The 24,906-nt window shown below is 37.2% G+C and overlaps 1 protein-coding gene across 5 annotated transcripts; it reads right to left on the bottom strand.

The window, feature by feature from the left end:
* Window positions 1–3,001: 3,001 nt before the first annotated feature.
* LOC127791909 (cytochrome c-type biogenesis ccda-like chloroplastic protein) lies at window positions 3,002–24,621 on the bottom strand. 5 transcript variants are annotated; one of them, XM_052322086.1, is made up of 12 exons: window positions 24,343–24,621; window positions 24,041–24,209; window positions 12,238–12,293; window positions 11,645–11,775; window positions 11,464–11,549; window positions 11,315–11,346; window positions 6,615–6,776; window positions 4,860–4,932; window positions 4,635–4,735; window positions 4,135–4,227; window positions 3,710–3,756; window positions 3,002–3,500 (listed from the first exon to the last, which is right to left on the bottom strand). In XM_052322086.1, the coding sequence occupies exons 1-12, from the start codon at window positions 24,364–24,366 to the stop codon at window positions 3,410–3,412; spliced, it is 1,065 nt and encodes a 354-aa protein (XP_052178046.1). In that variant the 5' UTR covers window positions 24,367–24,621; the 3' UTR covers window positions 3,002–3,409. The 5 variants fall into 5 exon arrangements, with proteins under 5 accessions (XP_052178046.1, XP_052178047.1, XP_052178044.1 ...); XM_052322084.1 differs by having other exon boundaries at window positions 3,003–3,500; window positions 12,238–12,290; window positions 24,041–24,163; window positions 24,343–24,619; XM_052322083.1 differs by having other exon boundaries at window positions 3,005–3,500; window positions 24,041–24,163; window positions 24,343–24,617.
* Between the last annotated feature and the right edge of the window lie 285 nt (window positions 24,622–24,906).

Genomic DNA, 24,906 nt, shown 5'->3' with positions numbered 1-24,906 from the left:
GAGATAAAGTAGGGTGTGGACAAATAATCAAAGATAATGGGTGAAATAATTGATAAATGTGGGAGACAAAGTAAGGTGTAGATAAATAATTAAAGATTATGGAAGGAGATTTAGTGGAAAATAATTAAGAAATGTGACAAAGTAATTAAAGATAAGAGTTGAAATAATTGAGAATTGTGGGAGACAAAGTAGAATGTGGACAAATAATCAAAGATAATGGGTGAAATAATAGAAAAATGTGGGAGATAAAGTAGGGTGTGGACAAATAATTAAAGATTATGAGAGAGATCTAGTGAAAATTAATTAAGAAAAGTGACAAAATAATTAAAGATAGTAGATCACTACAATTATCCTAAACTTAATTCAACCTTCTATAAATAGAGGAAACTTGAAAGATTTGAGCACTTAAATTATAAAGAGAAAGGTTATAAGAAAAAAGATTTGAAAGTAAGAGATGGATTTGAAAAAGAGAAAGAAAGAAAATAGAAAAAAAATATAGAAAAAAATACCAAAAATCCTAAAAAAATCCTATAGGCTAAGTTTAGTAGTTCGTGTGAAAATTTGTAACAGAAGACGTCATTGGATGCGCAAATCGAGGCTTCGTTGCAGTATAGAAGAATACCGAATCGCTCCGCGGGAAGGTAAGTTATCTTCAAAATTTTCTTTAAAAATTTTAAAAATATGAGAATGATATTTTAGAATTGTTGATGATAAAATTGGAAGAGAAATGCATGATTGGTATTTATTATGAATTTTTGAGACAATAGATACTTGAAAATCAAAGAGAAAATGAGAAATAAACAAAACATGGATTCTAAAAATTATGAGCAAATTTCTGGAGTTTAGGAATATTGTTTTAAGAATTATTGTAAAGAGAAATTGAGAAAATTTTATGAGAAAGTATTTATTTCGTAATCTTAAGAAATAATAAGAGGAAATGGGAGAAATTAAGAAAATTAGAGAAAATTAGAAATATGATTTTTTTTAAGTAATTATGATGCCTAGGGTACATCAAGATTCATAATTGAGTACGATTGGAAGTTCGACACGAATTTGAGATAAAATTATGTTAAGGGCAAAATTATCTTTTTGCAAGGTAAGTGGTGCTTCCCAATTAGATTTAGTTTTATGAAAATGATTAGTTTGTAAGTGGTTCGATTCCAAAATCCTATTTTAGTAAGTCATGTAAATTGCATTTACATGTTTTGAATTATGAAATATGCATATGAGCATGATGAGATTCACGGTCATACGTTGCATGGGTTTGAGATTAGGTATTATCGTCGTTGCTTTGCCAATGGTGCACCCATACACCCCGGTTTGGCAAGGAGACTAGAAAAATGACGGGTAATCTTAAAGTGCAGTCGACCCAAATATGAGAGTTATGATGTTATGTGCATTGCATACATAAATGAACATTAAATGTTTTGTTCTCTTACTTTGATGATTCATCATCTAACTTGATCTTTACCCCTGAAATATTCAAACGTTCCAAATGAAGATTGTAGCAAAAACAATGATGAATGAGGCATGAAATGACACTTAACAAAGTGCATGATGAATAGTATGATGAGCTGAATGTATGTTATGTAATCCATGTATTTAAGTTCTATTATTTTGAATTCTGAACGTTTTTGAGAAATGATGATGTATAACCTTAATTATGGTTAATGAGGATGTAAGAATTGATTTATGATTAATGACAAGATGTTAGGTTCGATTCTAGTTTCCGCATTGATGTTTATGATAATTCTCTTTTGAGATAAATGTATGAAAATTTTGTCATGGATAAGAGCAATGATATAGTTTAGTTTTAGTAGTATTGAAAAAAAAATTATTATCCCAGAATTATTCTGAGTTATAGCGTGCTCGAAAAACGAGGCGTTACAAGATCACTGTTATTCTTGCAAAGATTTTTTAGATAGAATTTTTGTGGATTGTATATATATATATTTTAGATCCCATTTCAAATTTGTTGGGACCCTAAGCTTAGTGTTAGGTTTTTTCTACTATCATTGTGCACTAGGGTATGCTCTGGTTTTGTTTGTAGACGCTTTTAACGCTGGTTTTTTTGTTTAATATAAGTCTCATTTACTCAAAAAAAAAATCTTAAAACCTAAAACCTAAATCCTAAATCATAAACCCTAAACCCTAAATCGTGAATCAAAAATCGAGAACTAAGACTTTTGATGCATAACCCTTAACCCCTAAGCCCTGCACTAGAGACCTCAAATTCCAAACCCTTGACCTCAGACTCTAAAGTCTGAACCTTCAACCCTATTATATCGAAGGTCTACAATCCTTGACCTCATATGACAATGAAATATAGAAAGTAATAAATGTGTGCTTGACAAGGGTTTGTGAGGTTGAGGAGATTTTGAAAACCAAGCGAAATATCAAGGGAATATGGCAACAACATAATTACGTCGAAGTTGGCCAAGAAATTAGATCAAGATAATTAGGTTACATTAAAATTTGTTTGCTTCCTTGTCTTCTAACACGTGTGGGTGAAAGTAGGTCACTTAGCTCAATGTGAGGGTGAACAAGCTAACTATGAAATGGAACGAGCATTCTTACGGAATGGAAGGGGTATTCTTGTATTTTTAAAAGTGATAAAAATCTTATATGCCATTAAAATAAATATAGTAAAAAAATCATTTTACCTTTATATTTTAAAATCTCTCTCCCCGGCTATCCATTTCCTTCCCTTATTTTCATTTTCACAATTGATTTTGTTATGATCAAACCAATGGGATGCCTAGAACTCCATTGTGCTTGTTGATAAATTTCTAAATTCTATCCTAAACAATATAAAAAGTGTGATATTAATACAGAAAATGTGACATTAATACAACAATTATTTTATATTGTATAGACTAGTAATACCTATAGGTACTACAAAATTTCTCCTAACTAATAGGCAACAAGCGAAACAATCATTTTTTTTTTTTATTTCGGGACAGTTAATTGACACTCAAGGTATTTGGACAAAATTAAAAATTCCAGTCGGTCATGTCATCTCTCTCAGAATGATATGCATATGGATTGAAGATTAAGGTCTGGCAAATTTAAAAACAAAAAGTTCCAACTTCTTCATCCAGTGCACTTTCAAAGGTTTACCGAGTTTTAAAAAAAAAAATGACTTATCTAGCAATATCTGTACATGACACCTTTATGTAGCAACCACCATAATATCAGAAACATCAATACTACAACCTCCGTGCATATCCACTCTTTCCACATGTCTAAGTAGCAATAGAAGCGCGATAACAGAGTGAGATTTTGGAAGCCAAGCTGATGCAACCCACTCTTTCCACATTTCAAGTAGCAATGAAAGCGCGATACAAGAGTAAGGTGGATGCCAAGGCGATGCCTTTATGAAATATGCTGACATCATAAATGTAGAAATCTACATAGCCATAGTCGCTGGGAAAAGCCTGTCCAGCAGAGTATAAATACCCCCACCTAAAAGCAGAGCGCCACTGCAGAGCATCAAATTCCTACATGTATCAGGCACTATAACGCTCAAAAATGGCAGGTTAACTGCCTTGTGATCCAAACACTTGGGACCATTGAATAAGGAAAAACGGAATTGCCAAGATAAGTGAGTAAACCACAACAGTCGACATCCAGTGAAGTCAATGAGGCAACATAAGATTAGTCCTTAACACAACCCAATCTCATCTGGCTTAAGAATCTGAAGAATTACCTTGTTGGGTTGATCCACGTGGAGAACTTGCGAAAAGAAAGCAGGCTCTGCAGACACCTTCCGTGTCAGCAAGTGCTAATGAATATACTAATGACTACTAAAACAAGAATGAGAAAAAAGAGCACCACAAAGAAGAAAATAAAGTGGTATGCAGAAAAGCATTTTCATTAGAACAATTTCATCCCCTGCCTACAGGTTGCGGGAAGATTTGATCCAATCAGAGAGTTGCTTTAGAAGACTCTTGCATACTGTAGCCATACAAGGCACTAAAATAACTTCTTTTTTGCTAGGTAAAAAAAGATGTTTTCAGTTAGTTCCAAAATGCATCATCCTAAACCTTACATATGTGTCAGACAGTAACAATCAATAAGTTAATGCACAACAAGAGCGCCAATAGAAGATTTAGCAGTGATGAAAGTTTATACCTGCAATGCTCCAGCAAAGGAAGCAGCAAGGAGTAGAGGAGCAACGTAGCCAGTTGTGTATGTCAATAACAAGCTGCCCCCTATTACTGGATCCTGTTGAGAGTTTCATATGATTATTTACTTAATGACTAAATCATTATAGCAAATCTGTAACTCAGGATTGAATCCAATAATTACTTTTTTATCCAATAATCAACAGTGAACAAGCATCAAAAGGAAATGATGTATCAGCAGCTTCTGCTTCCATTAATTTTGTTCCATACTGAACATTTGTTTCCAGATTCAATTGGTTCCAATAAAAAACCATGTATATGAATAAGTTCATATTAGCAAATAAACTGAAATGAGTGAGCATACGTGCGCACCCGCGCGCGCGTGTGTGAGAGAGAGAGAGAGAGAGAGTGCTAATCTATTTCTAAAGTTCCAGAATGATCAATGTAAAGCAGGCTGAGAAAAGTTAAATTGACTAAAATTTGACATCATCAAAAATTTGGAAGTACCTTAGATGCAGCTACGTATCCAAGCAGGGTTGCCAGCACAGGAGTACTGCAAGGTGAAGCAGCCAATGCAAATGTAAGCCCAGCCAAATATGCTTGCACACCTGACATTTTTAAATGTTTTTTAGCAGTTAATTGTACTTTAAGTTATTAGCTCAACCAACTAGCCAGCTTCGCTCAATTGATCAAAACTTGAGTGGCTGAAGGCAAATTTAGAAAATCTGTTACTGGAAGGAAAATTAGCAGCAGCAGCACGAGGATCAATGTTGTTGAAAAATGATGGAAGCTGGAACTCAATTATCTGCAATATTGGCCAGAAAGACCACGGAAAAGATGGAGATTAGCCAAGGCTAACATCTATCTATAAATGAAATGATTCCACCTAGGGCTTTCAGGAACAGTGAAGCATGCCACTATAAGCATCCAATCTAGTCAAATAGCTAACAGAGCTAAAGTTCAAAGCAAGTTGTAAGCTGAAGCACAGATAGAAACCAATCAAAGCCTATGCTTCTGTAAGGTAGACAGATTGAGGATAATTATCTAACACTGCCGAACATATATGATTGTAGAGGAGATACAAAATTAGTGTTTTTAAAGGTTCTACAAGTACTCAAGCACAAAGGCCTTCTAGAGCTTAAGCGCAAAGTGGAAAGTGCACGTGCGCATTCAATCAAAACAAAGTACAAATGTTAGAAAAAATAAAGAGAAAATATAATCACTGCAACTAAATTACTAGATAATACTGTCTTGAAAAAAATTCATGCTAAAAGAGAACAAAATAGGGTCTTTTAATTTATTTTCAATGATTTAGTTTAGATTAAGAAAGTCACCCTCCATCATTGGACTTATATTTCTCATTATCTTCCTCATTAGTGCCATCTAATTGACTTCTTCAACCAAAATTGACCATGAACTAGAAGTTGAAGCATGTCTTTCAGTTGTTGCATTGCGTCCTTTGCTTCTAATATTAAATCTTGACTCAAACTCTAGCTGTATTAGCAACAACACCACATGTTAAAAAACCATGACCAAATATTGAATCATTCTCATCTACAACACTCCAAGATATTTATATAATAGATGGGTGTGTTTTGGTATATTAGGTTACATATTAACAACTCTTTTAGCACTTAATATTTAGGTGTTGCCGTAGATTTGCTGATAGCATTAGTGTAGAAGATGAACGAAAAATGCTTTTATTTCTTTTCATTGCTACATATTTCGCAAATATATATAATCTAGATCCTAAGATTATACTCTAAGATATTCTACTTTCCATAATTACATAGACTAATTTCCATATTTCCATATTTACATAGATCTAGTTTCTATAACACTCCCCTCAAGCTGGAGCATAAATGTTAATTATGTCCAAGTTGTTACATAGATAGTCAATTCTAGAACTATTCAGAGCCTTTGTGAATATATCACTTAGTTATTTGTCTGTCTTGACATGACCTGTTGATATAATGTTTTGTTGGATCTTTTCTCGGATGAAATGACAATCAAGTTCAATGTGGGCTTGACGGATTGACCTTAGACCTTGGTACATAGGTAATAGGGGCATAATTTATTTAGTCCCTATGCACCATGTTCAGGTTACTTATCCTGTCCATGATACCACTTGGTATAGAATTGTTTAGAAATTTTCCAGTCATGCAACTGATTAATATTGTCATTGGTCATTTAGTTGTTTCAAGCTTGCAATCCCAGGTTGACCCCACTGCTTCCTGAACTTGCACTGGTCACAGACCCGCCATATTCAGGTCGTGACAACCTTTTTGGGTATGTTTCATTTTACCAATATCCATTTTCATGGTCAGTGATGTGATACTCCTGTAGAGGAGATGAAATCTAAAAGAAGAATAAAAATTACTTCACAAAAGAGAGATGAAGTAAAACTTTTAAGATAAGCGCACTATATCAACTTTTAAGATAAGTACTATATCATTGAGCAATAGTAGCATTGGTATGATTAATCACCTCTAGGAGGTTTAGACCCATGATAATGGCCAAACCAGAGGCAGCCACAGGTAGTCCCTGCCCTATCTGTCCATATGCCTTCCCAGCAAATGAGGCTGCTACGCCAAGCATTGCCAATGTAGTTGCCAATCCCAATGAAAATGCAGCTGAGTCCCCAATTATCTGGAAAAGAAAAACATACAGATTAAAATAAGAGAAGTAGATACCCTATGCACATGGAATTTATACCTAGGCATCTAATGGAAAGGTCTAGATATAAGCAAAAGGATTTACACATGATACCTATAGACTTGCAAAAAGCCTACAACAAATTCCAAACAAAACTCTGCAAAGAGTTTTAAAGAAAAAAAGAGTTTGAGTTATCAAAGACATGTCTCATCAAGCAGAAAGGTGTGCTATAACTAGTGAAATAGATATTGAGACTTTTCCAATTACACTTAGATTGCATCAAGAATATGCATTCAGCCCTTATTTCTTTGCTCTTGCAATGAATGAACTCACAAAGTACAACCAAGAAGAGTTGCCTTGGTGCCCCCAGGGCACAAGTCAAGTGGTTGGGTTATAATAAGTTGGGATTTGCACCAGTAGGTCATGGGTTCAACTTCTTGCCCTACGTAGTGAGGCAAAGCCTCCACCTGCGATTTACCTCTTCTGCCGAAATTGAGGGCACGAGCGGCGGGGGACCGCGCAAGGACAGTAATCCCAATAAGAGTTGCCTTAGTGTATGTTATTTACAAATGATGTTAGCTTTGAGGATGAACAAAAGAAAGCGTGAATACCAAGCTTGAATTATGGAGAGAAACCTTAGAATTCAAAAGTCTTAAGTTGAGTAGGTCAAAAACAAAACCAAATGCATGGAATGCAAGTGTCGGTACAAATAGAAGGATGATCTCATGGTGAGACTTAAAAATTAAGTTATTCCAAGAAATCAATTAAAATATCTTAGATAAATTGTTCAAAAAGAAGGGAGATTAGACTCACATAATCAAAGAACAAGATGGTCAAGGTGGAAAATGAGTCCAACATTTTATGCAATCATATAATTTCTTTAAAACTAAAAGAGAAGTTTTATCGAACAACTTTTGTACTAGATTCTTTTATGACTCATGATGTTGGTAGTAAGTACTAACATGTGTAAAATATAAGTATTACAAAGATAAAGATGTTAAAGTATATGTACAACTATACAAGAAAAAACAAAATTAAAAACAAAACTATTCATAATAAGATTAAAGTAGCATCCATTGAATATAAGATGCATGAGATGCAATTAAAATAATTTGGATATATGAGAAGAAGACCAATAGACAAAATTGTGAAGGGGGTAGATGGAATGAAAAGAGTTTGTATCAGAAAAGGTAAAGGAAAACCAAATAAACTTTGGTCAACAATCATTAGATAGCCAGAATTCATGTAGTTGAGCTCACTTAGTGTGATTAAAGATTGTGATGACAACAATGATGAGAATATCAATAGTGGCACACAAGATTTTACTCCCCATCTTCTCTCTCCACCTTTTTTACCCATTCTCTGCCATTGTCTCTCTCCTTGGCTCATGTGACAATCTTTCACTATCTCTCTCTATTTCTTCGCTGTTGTTGCTTATTGCAATTGTGTGAGAACCGCACTATCGAGGTTAGCTTGATCACTCTTAGGTATGTTTTTGGACTCTGATTATGTTTCAAATTTGGGGGTTTCCATGCCATCTTATTTCTCTCTGCTCATGGTCTCTTTTTGGCTCCCTCTTGGTCTCAAGCTTTCTTTCTCTACTCATTCCTCCTTGTGTTGAGATCAACTTCCACACCATTGGGCATATTAATCTGTGAGTTCATGAAGGTCGCAAGTAAGTCACTACTCATTTATTTTGTAGCCTATTCTTCCTTCAATTTTGATGATAGTTAAAATTGAAAGACCATATATGCATAAGCCTAACTATATATGTGTGTGTATATATATAAGCCTAACTGTAAGATTGGGTCAATAGAACAAAAAAAAATCTTTTTACTCCCTAAGAGCTTTACCAACAAACAAATTGAAGCTGGTTTTAGGAACTGGATCAGAGACCAATTTGTTTTCTTTTACTTATTCTATTAATTGAGAATTATTCCATGTATCTTGAAGACAAAGCTTAATTGATTAGGAAGTTGATAAGTTCTCTAGATGCATGTATTAAGTCTCTTAGGAGTTTGAGTTATTATTAATATTCTAGTCCACATTCATAGCATTAATATATTACGTTACTAGTATAAATGGCTTTGTAACTCTTCTTTGATTGTATGGAAAGATGTTTATGTTTTAACAGAGAATTCTGGCAGAGTTATATTTTCTCATTTTTGCTTGGTGTATTTGCCAGCATATTTCATCTTTAATTGACATATTCAAAGAGGAAACTTTTCCCAACTTTACTTAAGGCTTGGAATTGAGGAATAGGCACCAGAATAGAAGAATCAGAAGTACACTGCTGTACTTGAAGAAATAAGAAGCCCAATTCAAATCTAGAATGCAAGAAATGGAGACAATTGGCTTTGAAAATTGTTGCTGGTAGACCTCACGTGTGGGCCCCTTCTCATAAGCAAAGAATGAGGTTTCAAGCCCATTAAAAACAAAATTGAACCCAGTTGAGGCTTCCTGTACCTAACCCAACTCAAAATAATATAATAATAATCATTTCAAAAATTTCTAGTTTATTTAGCTTAGACGTTAGATTAAAAAATTAACTAAAGGTCTATCTTAAACCTCACAGTAAATGTAGATTAGGTGAACTAATTGAGTAACACTAATATTAGTTTAATTGAGATGCTTATATTTTAGAGGTTAGAAATATAGTGATTAAATCGAGAAATTATAGTATAAAATTTTGAAACCATTTATTGGGTTTTATTATTTAATTTAGATTTTTTTTTATGACATACCTAATTTATTTATATTTATTGTTCAGGTGATCAAAGCACGTCCCAAGAGGGGCCCAATTCATCAGTTTATTTCGCAATAACACAAAGTGAGTGTGATAGACCATATTTTAATTGTGTTTTGGCATTCATTTAGAATCTTTATTTGTTGTGAATAGTGAGATTATATGAGCTAGTATGTTCGCGATATATGGGGATCTATGTGTGCATGTGCATGGCTATAGTATTAACATTGTTGGAAAGATACCACATTATAATCAATTTATGGGATTGATTATAATCAACTTTAATTGTTGGGACTGATTGATTGATATAAATTAGTAATTAATGTAATTAGAATTCCTTCCTTTTTTCCTTAGTTATAGGGGTTTGATTGTTTTCTTTCTCCTATATATATTGTAATCAATCCTAATGAAGAAAATGAGAAAGAGATACCAAGATTTTTAGTCCTATTCTACATTTTTCAGTTTTGTTCTACATTATTTAATAGTTGTTGCATTCCCTATTCAAATTAAATATTGAAATTGCATTCTTTAACTTGCATAAAAAAAGGAAGTAAGAGTCCATTTCTTTCTTGTCATGAGTGATTGCTTTTGTAATTGATTCATGTTAGAAATGTTTACGCTGTTATTGGAAGAGATTGAATTGAGTGCAATGTAGCATGCATTTTGATATTTACATAACAATATAATATGATATTTATTTTTATTCATGTCATGGGAGTATTCATGCTAGAACCTGTATGCTAACAGTAGTAAGTTGTTAGTTGTCGGTGCACCACATACTATCCCAGTTAGTAGGGTATCACTAACCCCAGAGTGGAGGCCAACACATCTGGGTATTTGATTGATTTGAGGCCAAGGCCTCTTACTGTACTGATTGAGATACTAAACTGATTGTTGTATTGTTATTGATTCGTTATTGTACCGTACATGTTGTGCATGTTGTCTTTCCACCTCCCTACATTTTCAGGCAGGTAGATTCGGACTGTCAAGTAGCAGAGACCCCAGTAAGAGGTTCCTTTATTTATACCTTAGGCACACTCCTGGTACAGCACTGACTTCAGATAGTGCACTGACAATAGGTTGATAGTGACTAATTACTAGATTTTGAGTAACACTATTTATTGTTTGACATGTATAGGGATGACTGGTACAGTTTTATTAATTATTGTTATCGGCACTGTTATTGTGAGACATGACAATTAAATTTGTAGATAATACTGAGTTCTTATTGTTCAAGCCACATGATGGGCTTATTCACTAGATTGTATTCACATTGATAAAGTAATAAATTGTATGAATTGAGGTTTTCTACTCTTTAATGGGGCCCATGGTTCTATTAAGGGGTAGCGCGGGTCATGGTCAAATTTTGGGTCGTGACACTTAGTTCATACTTAACATAGGGAGCATGCAAACTTGAGTATTACAATCATGAAGAAAGAACTTCCAAATACAAGGAGCTGCCAATACTTGATCAAAAAGCTTGATAATGATTGGAACATAAGAAAGTGAATGACAGGTATAGGTTCCAAGCCAATGACAAACCCACCAATTCTTCGATACTTTAGTGCTAAGCTCATAAAAGGGCAGATATTTTTCAAACTTCCGTCCCCAGCATTTGCATGTTAAAATATAATATCTCGTCACTACCTGAGAATACCATCACCTTACTAGGCTAATGTCAATATCTGCAATGGTCAAAAGATCCTAGACCACGTAATACAAAATACATAGGATTGCAAGAGAAAACAAAAACTAAATAAAATAACTCATTTGACAAGTTACTTACTTCCAATCGGCTTTTCCCTGAGCCAAAAGCTCCTGAATGATTTCAGTGAGTCCAATAATCAGTATCAGGAAGGGCAAGAAAAGCTTAGATATGAAAACCCAATAAAAAAAATTATTTTGCCACAAAGATTAATTTCAGTGATAAGTTACCAATATAACCAAGAGTCAGTGGCAGAACACTCAGTGTACAGGGAGAAAGGCTAGTAACAAGCCCTGCACCAAATATAACAGCCAAGCTGTATAGAGGAATATGCATGAACAACAGATAAAATTAGTATAAAATCCTGAATACCAAATTCAAACTTGGAAATAGTTGGGCTAGAACATGAACCTAGTAAAACTGAGAGCCGATAACTGGTCCTGAACAGCTTCATTAGCCTGTTGTCCAGCTGAATATAGGAAGCTCCCAAACAAATCACCAATGGTTCCATCTGCCAAAGTATACACAGAAGCAGTTCCTTCCTGACTTCAAGGAAAATTGACAATGATCTGATAAGCATAACTTATCAGTCAAAACATAAAAGTAAAAGGCTCATTTTGAAGAATGAAAATTCAACTAGCTACGGAGGTACTCAGAAACCAAATGAAATAAATTAAGTTTGCCTCTTTTTCCCTCTTTCTATATTTTACCTAAGAAGCCAAATAGTTAAAGCAAAATAAGTGATTATTTGATTTATAATTTTTCTCCTCAGTTCCTGTTAGTGTATCCACCTCAGGGCTTGAAAACTTTCTAAGCTTCAGCCCAGCTTTCACCTTGTCAAATTTTTTAGGAAAACTTTGCCAGCAATGTCACCATAAGGGTGGGGTAGCCTCCAAATGCTTGAAATGGTATGCTGGAGAAACTCTTACAAACCTTATATGAACTCCAGTTTTCATCAGAAGAATGGTGAGCTAAACAAAACACAGCTAATAACAATTTCTCACCATTATATTCTCCATACTCAAAGCTTTTGCAGTGTGTCCCACAATCAAATTTGCTGCTGAAAAAGAACATGAGAAAATATGAAGTTTTTAAACTCATATACTTGTACACCCAAACAACCAACAGTATGGATTCATAGTTTGATGCAAGGGAAAAGATAATAAAAGTGAACCAACATGAATTTGTTCTTGTGTAGAAGGAATTGATGTTTGACTAGCTGCCGTATATTCTTTTATGCTATGTTGCGATTGTATTGAGTCACTGTAACTGTAATTGTTATGCTTTCTGTTATGTTGTTATAAGCAGTGATTAGATTTGTTAGGCAGTCAAGTTGCAACAATCATTTGTTATCAAGGTTAGCTGAGTATAAATACTCAGCTATACCTTATTTTTTGTATGGTGTTGATCATTTTATTCAGTAAAGATTCCAGCGAGGTTTTCTTTTTTCTCTCGCTTCATGGTATCATTTTATTGAAGCTCTTGCTTCATGGTATCAAAGCCATAGACTCGCGTCAATGGCCTCTAATCCAGAATTCAGTTCTTCCTCCCTACCTCGTTCCTCCTCTACTCTGTCATCGGCCTCACAATTTGATTTCTCAGTGGTGGCGAAAGCTTTTAATTTCATACCAATCAATCTAGATAACAGCAACTACCTATTCTAGAAGGCTCAGATCTTGGCAACGATTAGGGCTTTCGATCTCCTTCCTCTCATCAACAAGTCTCCGCCACCTTTGAAGTATGTCTCTAATCCAGCCTCCTCCGATTCTAAATCTCAAGTAGTCAATCCCGAGTATTTAGATCAGGTCAGATCAATTATTGCTTGGTTGGTTGTTTAATACGATAGATAAATAAGTTCTAACACAGGTGATTAATTGTGAATCATTTGCCAAGGCATGAAATGTTCTTGAAAACATTTATTCTCAGAAACTATTGCAAAGTCGTTTCAATTAAAGCAACAATTGAGATCTATAAAGAAGGATGCTCTTTCTGTCAATGAAAATTAAGACCATAGGACATGCCCTAGCAGCTATTGGTGAACCTCTAAATGATAAAGATTTGTTGCTGGCTATTCTTAATGGATTAGACAATGACTATGAGACTGTGGTTAGTCTCATTACCTATCAGATGGATGATAGAAACTTAGAGAAGGTTCAATACCTTTTATTGATGCATGAGCAAAGGCTCGCTGCAAAGAATGTGTCTAATTCCTTTGTTCTTAATTTTCATATTGGTGCATCGCCATCAATGCATGTGAACGTTGCCTCTCATTGGCCTAGAAATGGCAATGGTTCTAACATAGGAGGTTTTCTTAGTAGAGGAGATTTTCTTAGTAGAGGAGGTTTTGTTTCACGTGGAGGTGGTTATATGCATAGAGAAGGAAGAGGTCGTAGCAGTTCTATAGGCAGGAGGATATATTGTCAACTATGTGGTAAACATGGTCATTTTGTGGACAAATGTTACCATAGATTTGATAGAAATTTTCAAAGAACTTCAAATGAAAACTTTGGCAGAGGTGGTAGTATGGTGCAGTCTAATCCACAGGCGCTTATAAATGCTCCCAATAAGTCTAATGAAGTCTTCTTGATTGAAGTAGGGTCTGTATTAGGGGCTCACTGTGGCTATTTTCCCTGATAAAAATAGCAAAGAAGCAGCGAGAATGAAACAAGAATTGAAAGATTGAAAGAAACCGTACTTCTTGATTAATCTTAGATACTCCACGAGGAGTTTAAATAACAAGAGATCCTAAAAACTAGGAATTTAAATTCAAACAAAAAAAAACAGAAACAAGGATAAAACAAATCTCCTAATTTTTAGAGGAGTAGATGAGATTCTATCTCCTCCTAGAATATAGGAAAAGTAAGCATTATCTTAATCATAGATTAAGATATTATCTTCGAATATTTCAACACTCCCCCTCAAGCTGGGGAATGAATATTTATCATCCCAAGCTTGCATATCAAATTCTCAAACCTCTTTGCTGCCAAACCTTTTGTGAATATATCAGCTACCTGTTCCTCAGATGAAACATGGGGAATATTGATTATTCCTACATCCAATTTTTCTTTGATAAAGTGTCGGTCTATTTCAATGTGCTTTGTCCTGTCATGCTGAACTGGGTTATGAGCAATACTTATAGCGGATTTGTTATCACAAGACAACTCAATTGCTCCTCGTGTTTTTATCTTTAAGTCTTCTAGGATAATTTTTAGCCATAACAATTCACATATCCCAAGGGCCATAGCCCTAAATTCTGATTCTGCACTTGATCTAGCCACAATGCTCTGTTTCTTACTCCGCCAAGACACTAGATTCTCACCTAGGAATACACAATATCCTGTGGTTGATCTTCTATCATTGATAGATCCTGCATAATCAGCATTTGTAAAGCCTTTAATATCCAATTCTTTTCCTTTTCTGAACAATAGGCCCCTGCCTGGATTAGTCTTGAGATATCCAAGTATTTTCCTTACAGCTTGCATACGTTCCTCAGTAGGGTTATGCATGAATTGGCTCACAAGGCTGACAGCGAATGTAATATCAGGTCTAGTATGTGAGAGATATATCAGCCGGCCCACTAGCCTTTGATATCTTCCTTTGTCAATTGGTTGACTGTCAGGATTCTACCATAGTTTTCCATTAGGTTCTACTGGGACACTGGATCCTTTGCCTCCTGTAAGCCCTGTTTCAGTAAGTAAATCCAGAACATATTTACGTTGAGATAGAAAGATACCATCCTTAGAGTAAGCAACTTCAATGCCTAGGAAATATCTGAGAATACCAAGATCCTTGATTTCAAATTCGTGAGCTAGGTTTCCTTTTAGCATCATTTGCTCCTCCTCATCATCTCCTGTCACAATTATGTCATCTACATATACTAACAAGGCTGTAATCTTTCCTTCGCTTGAATGTTTCATGAAGAGAGTATGATCACCTCGGCTTTGATTGTATCCCATAGTCTTCATGGCTTTAGAGAACCTACCAAACCAAGCCCTTGGGGACTGTTTGAGTCCATAGAGAGCTTTCTTGAGCCTGCACACTTTTCCTTTTTCTGTTTCTTGAAATCCCGGAGGCAATTCCATGAAAACTTCCTCTTCTAGGTCTCCATGTAAGAAGGCGTTCTTGACGTCAAATTGTTGTAGTTTCCATCCAAAAAATGCTGCCAAAGAGATTAGAATTCTTACTGTTGCCATCTTAGCCACTGGTGCAAAAGTTTCAAAATAGTCTATGCCATAGGATTGGGTATATCCTTTGGCTACTAATCTTGCCTTGTACCTGTCCAAAGTTCCGTCAGCTTTGTATTTTACATTGAATACCCATTTACAACCTACTGGCACAACCCCTTGTGGTCTTGTTATTATTTCCCAAGTCTGATTTTTCTTCAAGGCTTTCATTTCCTCCATCATGGCTTGCTTCCAATTTTGATCTCTTAGGGCCTCTTCTACTGAATTAGGAATGACAATTGAATCTAAAGATGCTAGGAATCCTTTGTGTTTGTGTGACAGCCGATGGTAGGATAAGAAGTTAGTTAAGGGATGTTGGGTACAGCTTCTAACACCCTTTCTAACAGCAATAGGCAGATCTAAATCATCATAACTTGGGTTAGGAGGATTAGAGCAGTCTGAATTTGATGACTGAGAGTCGTTTTCTGCAAAAGAGGGTTGTATAAATTCCTTACCTTGACTAGGATCAGATAATGGTGCTTGCTGGGAGTCCAGAGCAGGCTGTTTTCTTCTTTTGAAGACATAGGGAGATCCTTTGAACCGTCCTGAAAGCTGTTGGCTGGGGCCTGAGAGCGGTTGGCTGGCTGGATGTTCACTGCTTTGCTGAGATGAGGGAGAGAGAGGAAGCCGAGATAGAGCTTGAAAGACATCTTCCCCAACCCCAATAGTCTGGTCACCATCTAAACACTCCCCCTGGCGACCAGTTTGATGTGAAGGAAAGAAAGATTGGGTTTCAACAAATGTAACATCCTTGGAGATGTAAAATTTCTTTGTAGAGGGATGATAACATTTGTATCCTTTTTGGGTAGGAGAATATCCTAGAAAAACACACTTTAAGGCCCTAGGATCAAGTTTGTCTCTATTTTGTTTGGGAATATGAACAAAAGAAACACATCCAAAGACCTTTAGTGGAAGAGGAGAATGTAGATTGAGATCTGGAAAATAAGTAGAGAGGAGCTGGAATGGAGTTTGATTTTCTAAGGTTTTTGAGGGTACTCGATTGATTAAATAGGCTGCTGTAAGAGTAGCTTCCCCCAAAAAAAATTTAGGCACTCTATGATGATGGAGGAGACTTCGGGCAACATTCAGAAGGTGTCTCATCTTCCGTTCCGCAACTCCATTTTGTTGTGGAGTGTGGACACACGAAGTTTCATGAATTATCCCTTCTTGTTGAAAGAATTGGTGCAAGTGATTATTAACATAATCCTTTGCATTATCAGTTCGAAATTTCTGAATTGTACAATTGAATTGTGTGGAGATTAGCTTACAAAAATATGGCAGAGTGGTGCTCACTGCAGCCTTATCTTTTAATAAGAAAATCCAAGCCATTCGAGTACAATCATCAATGAATGAAATAAACCATCGGGCCCCCGAACAATTTGGTATTTTAGAGGGTCCCCATAGATCGAAATGAACCAAAAAGAAAGGTTTAGATGACCTCTTATTGCTGGATGGATAGGACACTCGATGATGCTTGGAAATAGCACATACCTCACACTGAAATTTACTAAGATCTAGGGACTGAAATAAGGAAGGAAACATGGTTTTTAGAAGAGGAAATGGAGGGTGACCAAGTCGGTAATGTTGCAGCCAAACAGGAGCAACAGAATCAGGAGTAACCTGGGAGAATCCAGCAGCCTTCAAGGATCGGTTTTCAATCAAAGGATAACCTCCCTTTCTCTCCAGATAGTACAGCCCATGCTGTTCCCTAGCTGCACCAATCATCTTCCCTGTCTTCAAGGCCTGAAATTCACACACATTAGGAGAAAAATTGGCACAGCAGTTTAGATCATCAGTGAGTTTGTGAATGGACACAAGATTGGTGGATAAATTGGGCACATGTAGGACCTTTTTTAGTGTAATACTTGGGCTGAGGGTGACTGTCCCTTGACCCTTAATGGAAACCGAAGTTCCATTAGCAATGGTAATTCGTTTGGAAGTAACAACAGGCTCATAGGTGTCAAAGAGCAATGGATTAGGGGTCATGTGATCAGTGGCTCCTGAATCTAGGATCCAAATGTCATTCCTATCAGTTTTAAAGGCATTAAGAGATACTGCATGTACAAAATTACCTTGCTGGGCGAAAGTGCAGTTTCCATCATTGATAATCTTAAGGAGAGCCTTAAGTTTGTTAATTTCCTCACCATCAAGTTGTGCAGTCTCAGTACCTGGGATCGATTATGCCTTGCTGATTATTCCTCCTTCTTCGTTCTCCTTGGATGATATGTAGGCCAGCTTCGATGATGTCATATTTTTAAAACCACCCATCTTTTTCAACACAGCCTCCTTACCATGAAGTTTGAAGCAATAATCTCGAGTATGCCTAGGCTTGTTGCAAAAACTACACCAAAGTCCTTCACGATTCTTGTTTGCCTCTAGTTTTCCCGTCTTAAACCGTGTTCCATCCTTCTTTGTGGCAGTCATAGCTGATCCTTCTGTCCCTCCATCACTGAGCATAACTCCCCTTCGGTTTTCTTCACTTCTTACCACAGCGAAGACCTCATTCAGGGAGGGTAGCTTCTCCCTTCCAAGGATTTGAATCCTTACTTGATCAAATTCAGCATTCAACCCAGCAAGAAATTCAACAATCCTATCTCTTTCAATAATCCGACTAAGAGTGGCTGCATCATCGCTGCATATCATCTTTATTTCCTGATATTGGTCTAGTTCTAACCAAAGGCCATTCATCTTGTTAAAATACTCGGTGACTATTAAAGATGCTTGTCGAGTGCTATTAATCTTTGTTTTGATATCAAAGATTACCGATACATCTTGTACCTTGGAATACGTTTGCTTAATGGTGTCCCAAATAGCTTTAGCCGAATCTAGGAACATATAATTCTTACTAACCTCGGGTTGCATGGCATTCCACAGCCATGACATGATAAGAGAATCTTCAATATCCCAAATCGGAAAGGCTGGATCAGTGGTCTTTGGTGGTGAGGCAGTGAGGTGTCCTAGCTTTCCTCGCCCTTTGAGAAAGGTTCGAACGAACTGCGCCCATTGGAGATAATTTCTACCGTCCAATCTATAGGAAATATGCATTCCGGGCAACTCTCCACCGCTGGTTCCAGAGAAGTTGACCGCACCTCCATGTATACCGGTGATTGAATCCGGTTCTAATTCTCCAGTAGCAATACCAGGATTAATATCCGAGCTTGCTGACATCTTGGGTGATTAAGGAATCAAGGGAAGGCAATAAAGGCCTCGGAATGAACACAAGATGTGTGAATGCTGACTGAAGAAGAGAAAAAAAAACGAGTGCAATGAAGGCTTCGGCTGAGATCTAAGAGCAGAATGAAGGCTCTGATACCATGATAAAAATAGCAAAGAAGCAGCGAGAATGAAACAAGAATTGAAAGATTGAAAGAAACCGTACTTCTTGATTAATCTTGGATACTCCACGAGGAGTTTAAATAACAAGAGATCCTAAAAACTAGGAATTTAAATTCAAACAAAAAAAAACAGCAACAAGGATAAAACAAATCTCCTAATTTTTAGAGGAGTAGATGAGATTCTATCTCCTCCTAGAATATAGGAAAAGTGAGCATTATCTTAATCATAGATTAAGATATTATCTTCGAATATTTCAACATTCCCTAACCTTCAGACACAGTCTCAATCTTCCTTGTCTTCCTATCATAGTGACCCTTCTTGGTTTGTAGATTCTGGAGCTACAAACCATATTACTTTCAGTCTTAACAACCTATCTATTCACCCTCCATAGAACGGTGTTGACAAAGTTGTCGTTGGTAATGGTAAGAAACTTTCTATCTCTAATGTTGGTCTTAGTCAGTTATATACTCAAACAACTCCCACTTCCATCATTTCTTTACCTAATGTTCTTCATGTTCCTCATATGAAGAAAAATTTTATTAGTGTTTCTCAGCTTACTAGGGATAATAACGTTGTTGCTAAGTTTCATTCGGATTCTTGTTTGGTTAAGGACAAGGATTCAGGGCAGATGCTATCTCGAGGACTTCTTAAAGATGGGCTCTACCAACTGGCTCCAACATTTGGTCATGTTGTATCCAAGGTTGTTCCATCCGTCAAGCCCAAAACCTTTACTGCTAATGTTTCTACTTCTTTGAATAAATGTAAAGGGCAGAGTATGTTCTCTCTTATTTAATCTTCTAGTGTAAATGTAGCCCACATTAACAATGTATGTCAACAATGGCATGCCAGATTGGGGCATCCTTCTTTCTGTGTACTCCAGTTCATTTTTGAATAAAATCAACATTCCTTGTTCCAGTTTTGATCTTTCCTTTTGTGATTCTTGTAAAGTTGGGAAATTACATCAGCTTCTTTTTGCTAATTGCAAAATTGCAGCAAAGAAGCCTTTAGAATTGGTTTATTCAGATTCGTGGGGTCCCTCTCCTGTCACTTCTACTGAAGGGTATAGATATTATATCATCTTTGTTGATGCTTACACTAGGTATACATGACTATATCCCTTGAAACTAAAATCTAATACCTTGACCGGTTTTAAAACCTCCCATAAATTTGTTGAATTACAGTATCAATCCAAACTTAAGGCTCCACAAACTAATAATGGTGGGGAATTTAAAGCCTTTTTACCTTATCTTTGTACCTATGGCATTCAACCTTGTTTTACTTGTCCTCATACACACCAACAAAATGGTATAGTTAAAAGAAAATATCAACATATGGCTGAGATGGGTCTTACATTTGTTGGGCCAAGGAAATTGGGGGCAAGAAATTGAGCAAATAAGTTGCGCAAAGAACGCGGGCTCGCGGCACACTGCCGCAAGCCCCTCCCCGCCCGCTTGCTAGCGGCAGCTTCTCGGCTAGCGGCAGCATTTCGGCTAGGGGCAAATGCCGCAATCCCGCGGGCTCGCGGCACAGTGTATCATGCCGCGAGCCCAACCTCCTACACTGCCGCAAGCCCCCAAGCTTGCTGCGATGTGCGTCTCCCGAAAAAGCCAAGAGACCCACTCGGCAAGTGTCACGTGTCGATACCAGCCACCCTTGAAAATCGCGCCCTATAAATATCTAGCTAGAAGACAATGAACAGGACCTCCAACTTCGGTAAATCTTATCACCTTGGATACACTTTGACTATTTTTTCGTGAATATTCATCGGGATTCGGGACTGACTTTGGCATCGGAGGGCCTTCGCGGGGAAGATTCCCGCGAGCCTTCTAACCTATTTTCTCAGCATTAACAAGGCCGAATCCTTGTGGCAAACCTAACGGCGAAGCTTGTGGCAAAGCTCGTGGCGAAGCTAGTGGTGAACCTCGTGGCGAAGCTAGCGGCAAAGCTTGTGGCGAAGCTAGCGGCAAAGCTTATGGCGAAGCTAGCGGCGAAGCCTTGTGGCGAACCTTGTGGCGAAGCCTAGTGGCAAAGCTAGTGGCAAGACCTTGTGGCAAAGCTAGCGGCAAGACCTTATGGCAAAGCTAGTGGCAAGACCTTGTGGCGAAACTAGTGGCGAAGCTAGTGACAAAGCTAGCGGCAAGACCTTGTGGCGAAGCTTGTGGCGAACCTCGTGGCGAAGCTAGCGGTAAAGCTTGTGGCGAAACTAGCGGCGTAGCTTGTGGCGAAGCTAGCGGCAAAGCTTGTGGCGAAGTTTGTGGCGAAACCTTGTGGCGAACCTAGTGGCGAGACCTCGTGGCGAAAGATAGTGATGAGAGCTAGTGGCGAAAGCTAGTGGCGAGAACTAGCGGCAAATCCTTGCGGCGAGCATCCTAACGGCAACCTCCCTTGAAGCAACATCTCTTACGGCAACCTAACTTCACCCGACACCGAGCTCGAGTGAACCCCACATCACAAAATTTTAATTGTTGTATTTTGCCAACAACAACATTATTAGCCCATACTCATATTCCCTTGAAATTTTGGGTAAAAGCATTTCAAACTGTTGTCTACACCATAAACCTATTACCAGCCTCACCTCTCAAGTTTCATTCTCCTTTTGAACTACATTACCACAAACAACCCAACTATTTGTAACTTCAGCCTTTTGGATGTACTTGTTTTCCTTATCTTAGACCCTATAACAAGCACTAGTTTGATTTTCATTCTACCAAGTGTGTGTTTCTTGGTTATAGCCATGTTTAAGCTGGATATAAGTGTTTGCATCCATCAAGTAGAGTCTATGTGTCTAGACATGTGCAATTTAATCCAAATGAGTACCCATTATCTATTATGTTTTCAACTCTTGCTTCTTTGTTTTCTCACTCCGAGACAACTTCGAACAGTTCTTCCACTACTTTCCTTCATTCTCTTCCTTCCTTCGCCTCTAGTTCTTCTTCTCCTCAACTAGCACAGCCTTCTATCCCTACCTTATCTACTTATGTTTCTGCTGGTCCTTCTCCTTCTACCTATCCCGTGACCACAACCTCTGATCAGCAGTCAATTCCACCCAAGTTACCTAAACATAAAGCTGCTCCAACTCCCTCCATTCATCCTATGATCACCAGGTCTAAATCTAAGCAGCTTGTTGTCACTTCTCATGCCTTAGTGAGTTCCCTAGAACCTAATTCTGTTCATGAGGCTCTCTTAGATTCTAATTGGGCTACAGCTATAAAAGAGGAATTTTCTGCATTGCAGCATAATCATACATGGGAACTTGTTCCCTTTTCTCCTAATATGAATCTTATTGGCTGTAAATGGGTGTTTAGAGTCAAGTATAACTCTGATGGGTCAGTTCTCAAGCATAAAACTTGGTTAGTAGCTAAGGGTTTCCTTCAAACTCCTGGAATTAACTATGCTGAAACATTCAGTCATGTTATCAAGGGTCCTACTATTTGGGTATTGTTCTCTTTGGCAATCACTTTTGACTAGAATATTCAGCAAGTAGATGTTAACAATACTTTCATAAGAGTTGTTTCTGATGCTTCTCTATTTATTAAAAGGACCTCCAAGTATGTGTTGCTTATTTAGGTGCATGTGGATGATATTCTTGTTATGGGTTCTGATTCTATAGCTCTTCAAGCATGTATTCAGGATTTGGATACTCATTTTGCACTCAAGACTCTAGGATCTGTCAATTACATCCTAGGATTTAAAGGTTATAGAGATACCACTGGTACATATCTCACTCAATCTAAATATACCTTGAATTTATCGAAAAAGGCAGTAATGCAAGATTGCAAACCCGGTGCTACACCCATGAATCTGGGAGTTTCATTGACTGTTGAGAGTGATTTATTTTCTGAGCCATCCCTATAGGACCATCATTGGTTCTCTTCAATATTTGACATATACCCGACTAGATATAGCATTTGTGGTGAATAAGTTGAGTCAATTTTTGTTCTCTCCAAAACTGCAACATTGGTTAGCTTGCAAACGGTTGTTTCAGTACCTCAAGGGGGTTGTTGGTCTAGGCTTGTTGTTTGCTCCTTCTCCTGGTGATTTGTCTTTTAACTGTTTACACTAATGCGGACCATACAAGCTATAAGGTCACTAGAAAGTCTACTAGTAGGTTGTGTGTCTTCCTTGGCAAGAACTTATTGGTTTGGGACTCAAGAAAACAATCTGTGGTGGCTAGATCTGTTGGAGAAGCTGAATATAAAGCTATAGCACAGGGGGTGACTGAGGTTTTGTAGCTCAAGTCTCTGTTTTCTAAGTTAGATTATCCATGTGCTCATACTCCAATTCTATGGTGTGATAACCTAGCAGCCAAAAGCATAGCTGAGAATCCAATGTTTCATTCCCGCACCAAGCACATTGAGATTAATGTACATTTTGTTCGAGAGAAAGTAGAAAATTGTGAGGTTGAAATCAGATATGTTCCTACTCTTCATCAGGTGGCTGATATTTTCACTAAGGGATTGTTAAGGGACAGATTCTTATTTCTATGTGACAAGTTTGGGCTCAAGCTGTTACCTATGTATCACAGTTCTATTGCTACTTCAGACAGCCTAAAGATCAATTCTTCATCGTCTACCATGGAGTCAGATTTGAGGGGGAATGTAGAAGGAATTGATGTTTGACTAGCTGTCGTATATTCTTTTATGCTATGTTGTGATTGCATTGAGTCACTGTAACTGTTATTGTTATGTTTTCTGTTATGTTATAAGCAATGATTAGATTTGTTATGCAGTTAGTCTGTTGTTGCAAGTTGCAACAATCATTTGTTATAAAGGTTAGCTGAGTATAAATACTCGGCTATAGCTTATTTTCTGTATGGTGTTGATCATTTTATTCAGTAAAGATTTCAGCGAGGTTTTCTTTTCTCCCTCCCATTTTTCTTCCGTTCACCTTGAAGCTCTTGCTTCAGTGGACTCAAAAAAGAAGATAAGATAAATTTGGACATTGTTCAGAGGCAGGAAATACAGATGTCATTCCCTGAATAATAATATAACCTTCTAAAAATCCATAATGCGTTATAATATAGGTACACCCAGAAAAGAGCAGAGACAGAAAGAGAGGTAACACTTGTTTCACCAGAAAATTAAGAACGTAGCAGATGGGAAGAGTCTTGCGTCTATTTTCAGAAAATTACAGGAGACCTCAGGAAACGTGGACTAGTTCAAACACCAAGAAATCCCTGTGACCCTAAAAAAGCTTCACAAATTACGCGGATATGATTCATTATAGAAGCAGAAGGTCATAAATTTACCTGCAATGCCACTTGCGGTAATAGTGGAAACACGAGAGTTGGTGGCGCCCCGGTGAGTTTGGAGCGACGCCACCACGTTTGGGCGAACATCTACATCTCCGGCGAACAATTTGTATTTACGGCCTTTTTGGATAGAATGATTCGGTTTAATTAGCGTTTCTAATAGATTCTGAATCGGAAGAAAGAAGGAAGGGGGGAATAATTTAACAGACAATCTTTACAGAATGTGATGTGCAAGCAGAGAGAGAGAGAGAGAGAGAGTTACATGGATATATATATATAAATATATTTATTCAACTCACCATGGCTGCCAGTGAGCTTGGCATGCATGGAGGTGGAGGTTGAAGCTATGCAAGAAGAGGAGCAAATAGTGTAATTGCCGCAACTGTAAGTAACCAAATTCATCGTCTCTATTCAAGCCCCAAGAAGAGGAAGAGAGAGGAATGATTGTCAACTCAAACCAAAGCTCTCTTGTTTGTGTGTCTTAGCCGGAGGCTGATGCACTAGCAGTTTCTTTCCTTCCAGGTTTGGTCGCTGATGCAGATTGGCGCTTTCAAAATTACGGATTATACCCCTTCTATTAGAAATAAATAAAATAAAAAGCCTTCCAGTTCCATTCCATTCTTATGGCTGGGCCCCTTTTATTAGAATTGGACACCGTTGTGCCGTGCTGTGCTGACCACCCAAAAATAAATATCTAATAATTTGGGCCCCTTTAAGATCTGCAGGAAATTGTTGGATTCGCATTCGTTTGTGGATAATAATAATAATAATAATAAAATTGTTCCAGCTTAGTTTTTTCTGGGAGTCCATCAAATCACAATGCCTTTCGATTTTAACAATTAATGACATGCACCTATAACCCT

Source organism: Diospyros lotus, chromosome 15 (assembly GCF_014633365.1).
Source record: "Diospyros lotus cultivar Yz01 chromosome 15, ASM1463336v1, whole genome shotgun sequence".
Lineage (NCBI taxonomy): Eukaryota > Viridiplantae > Streptophyta > Magnoliopsida > Ericales > Ebenaceae > Diospyros > Diospyros lotus.
Note: the sequence above shows the minus strand (reverse complement) of the source record. Positions and strands in the feature narration are given on the sequence as shown.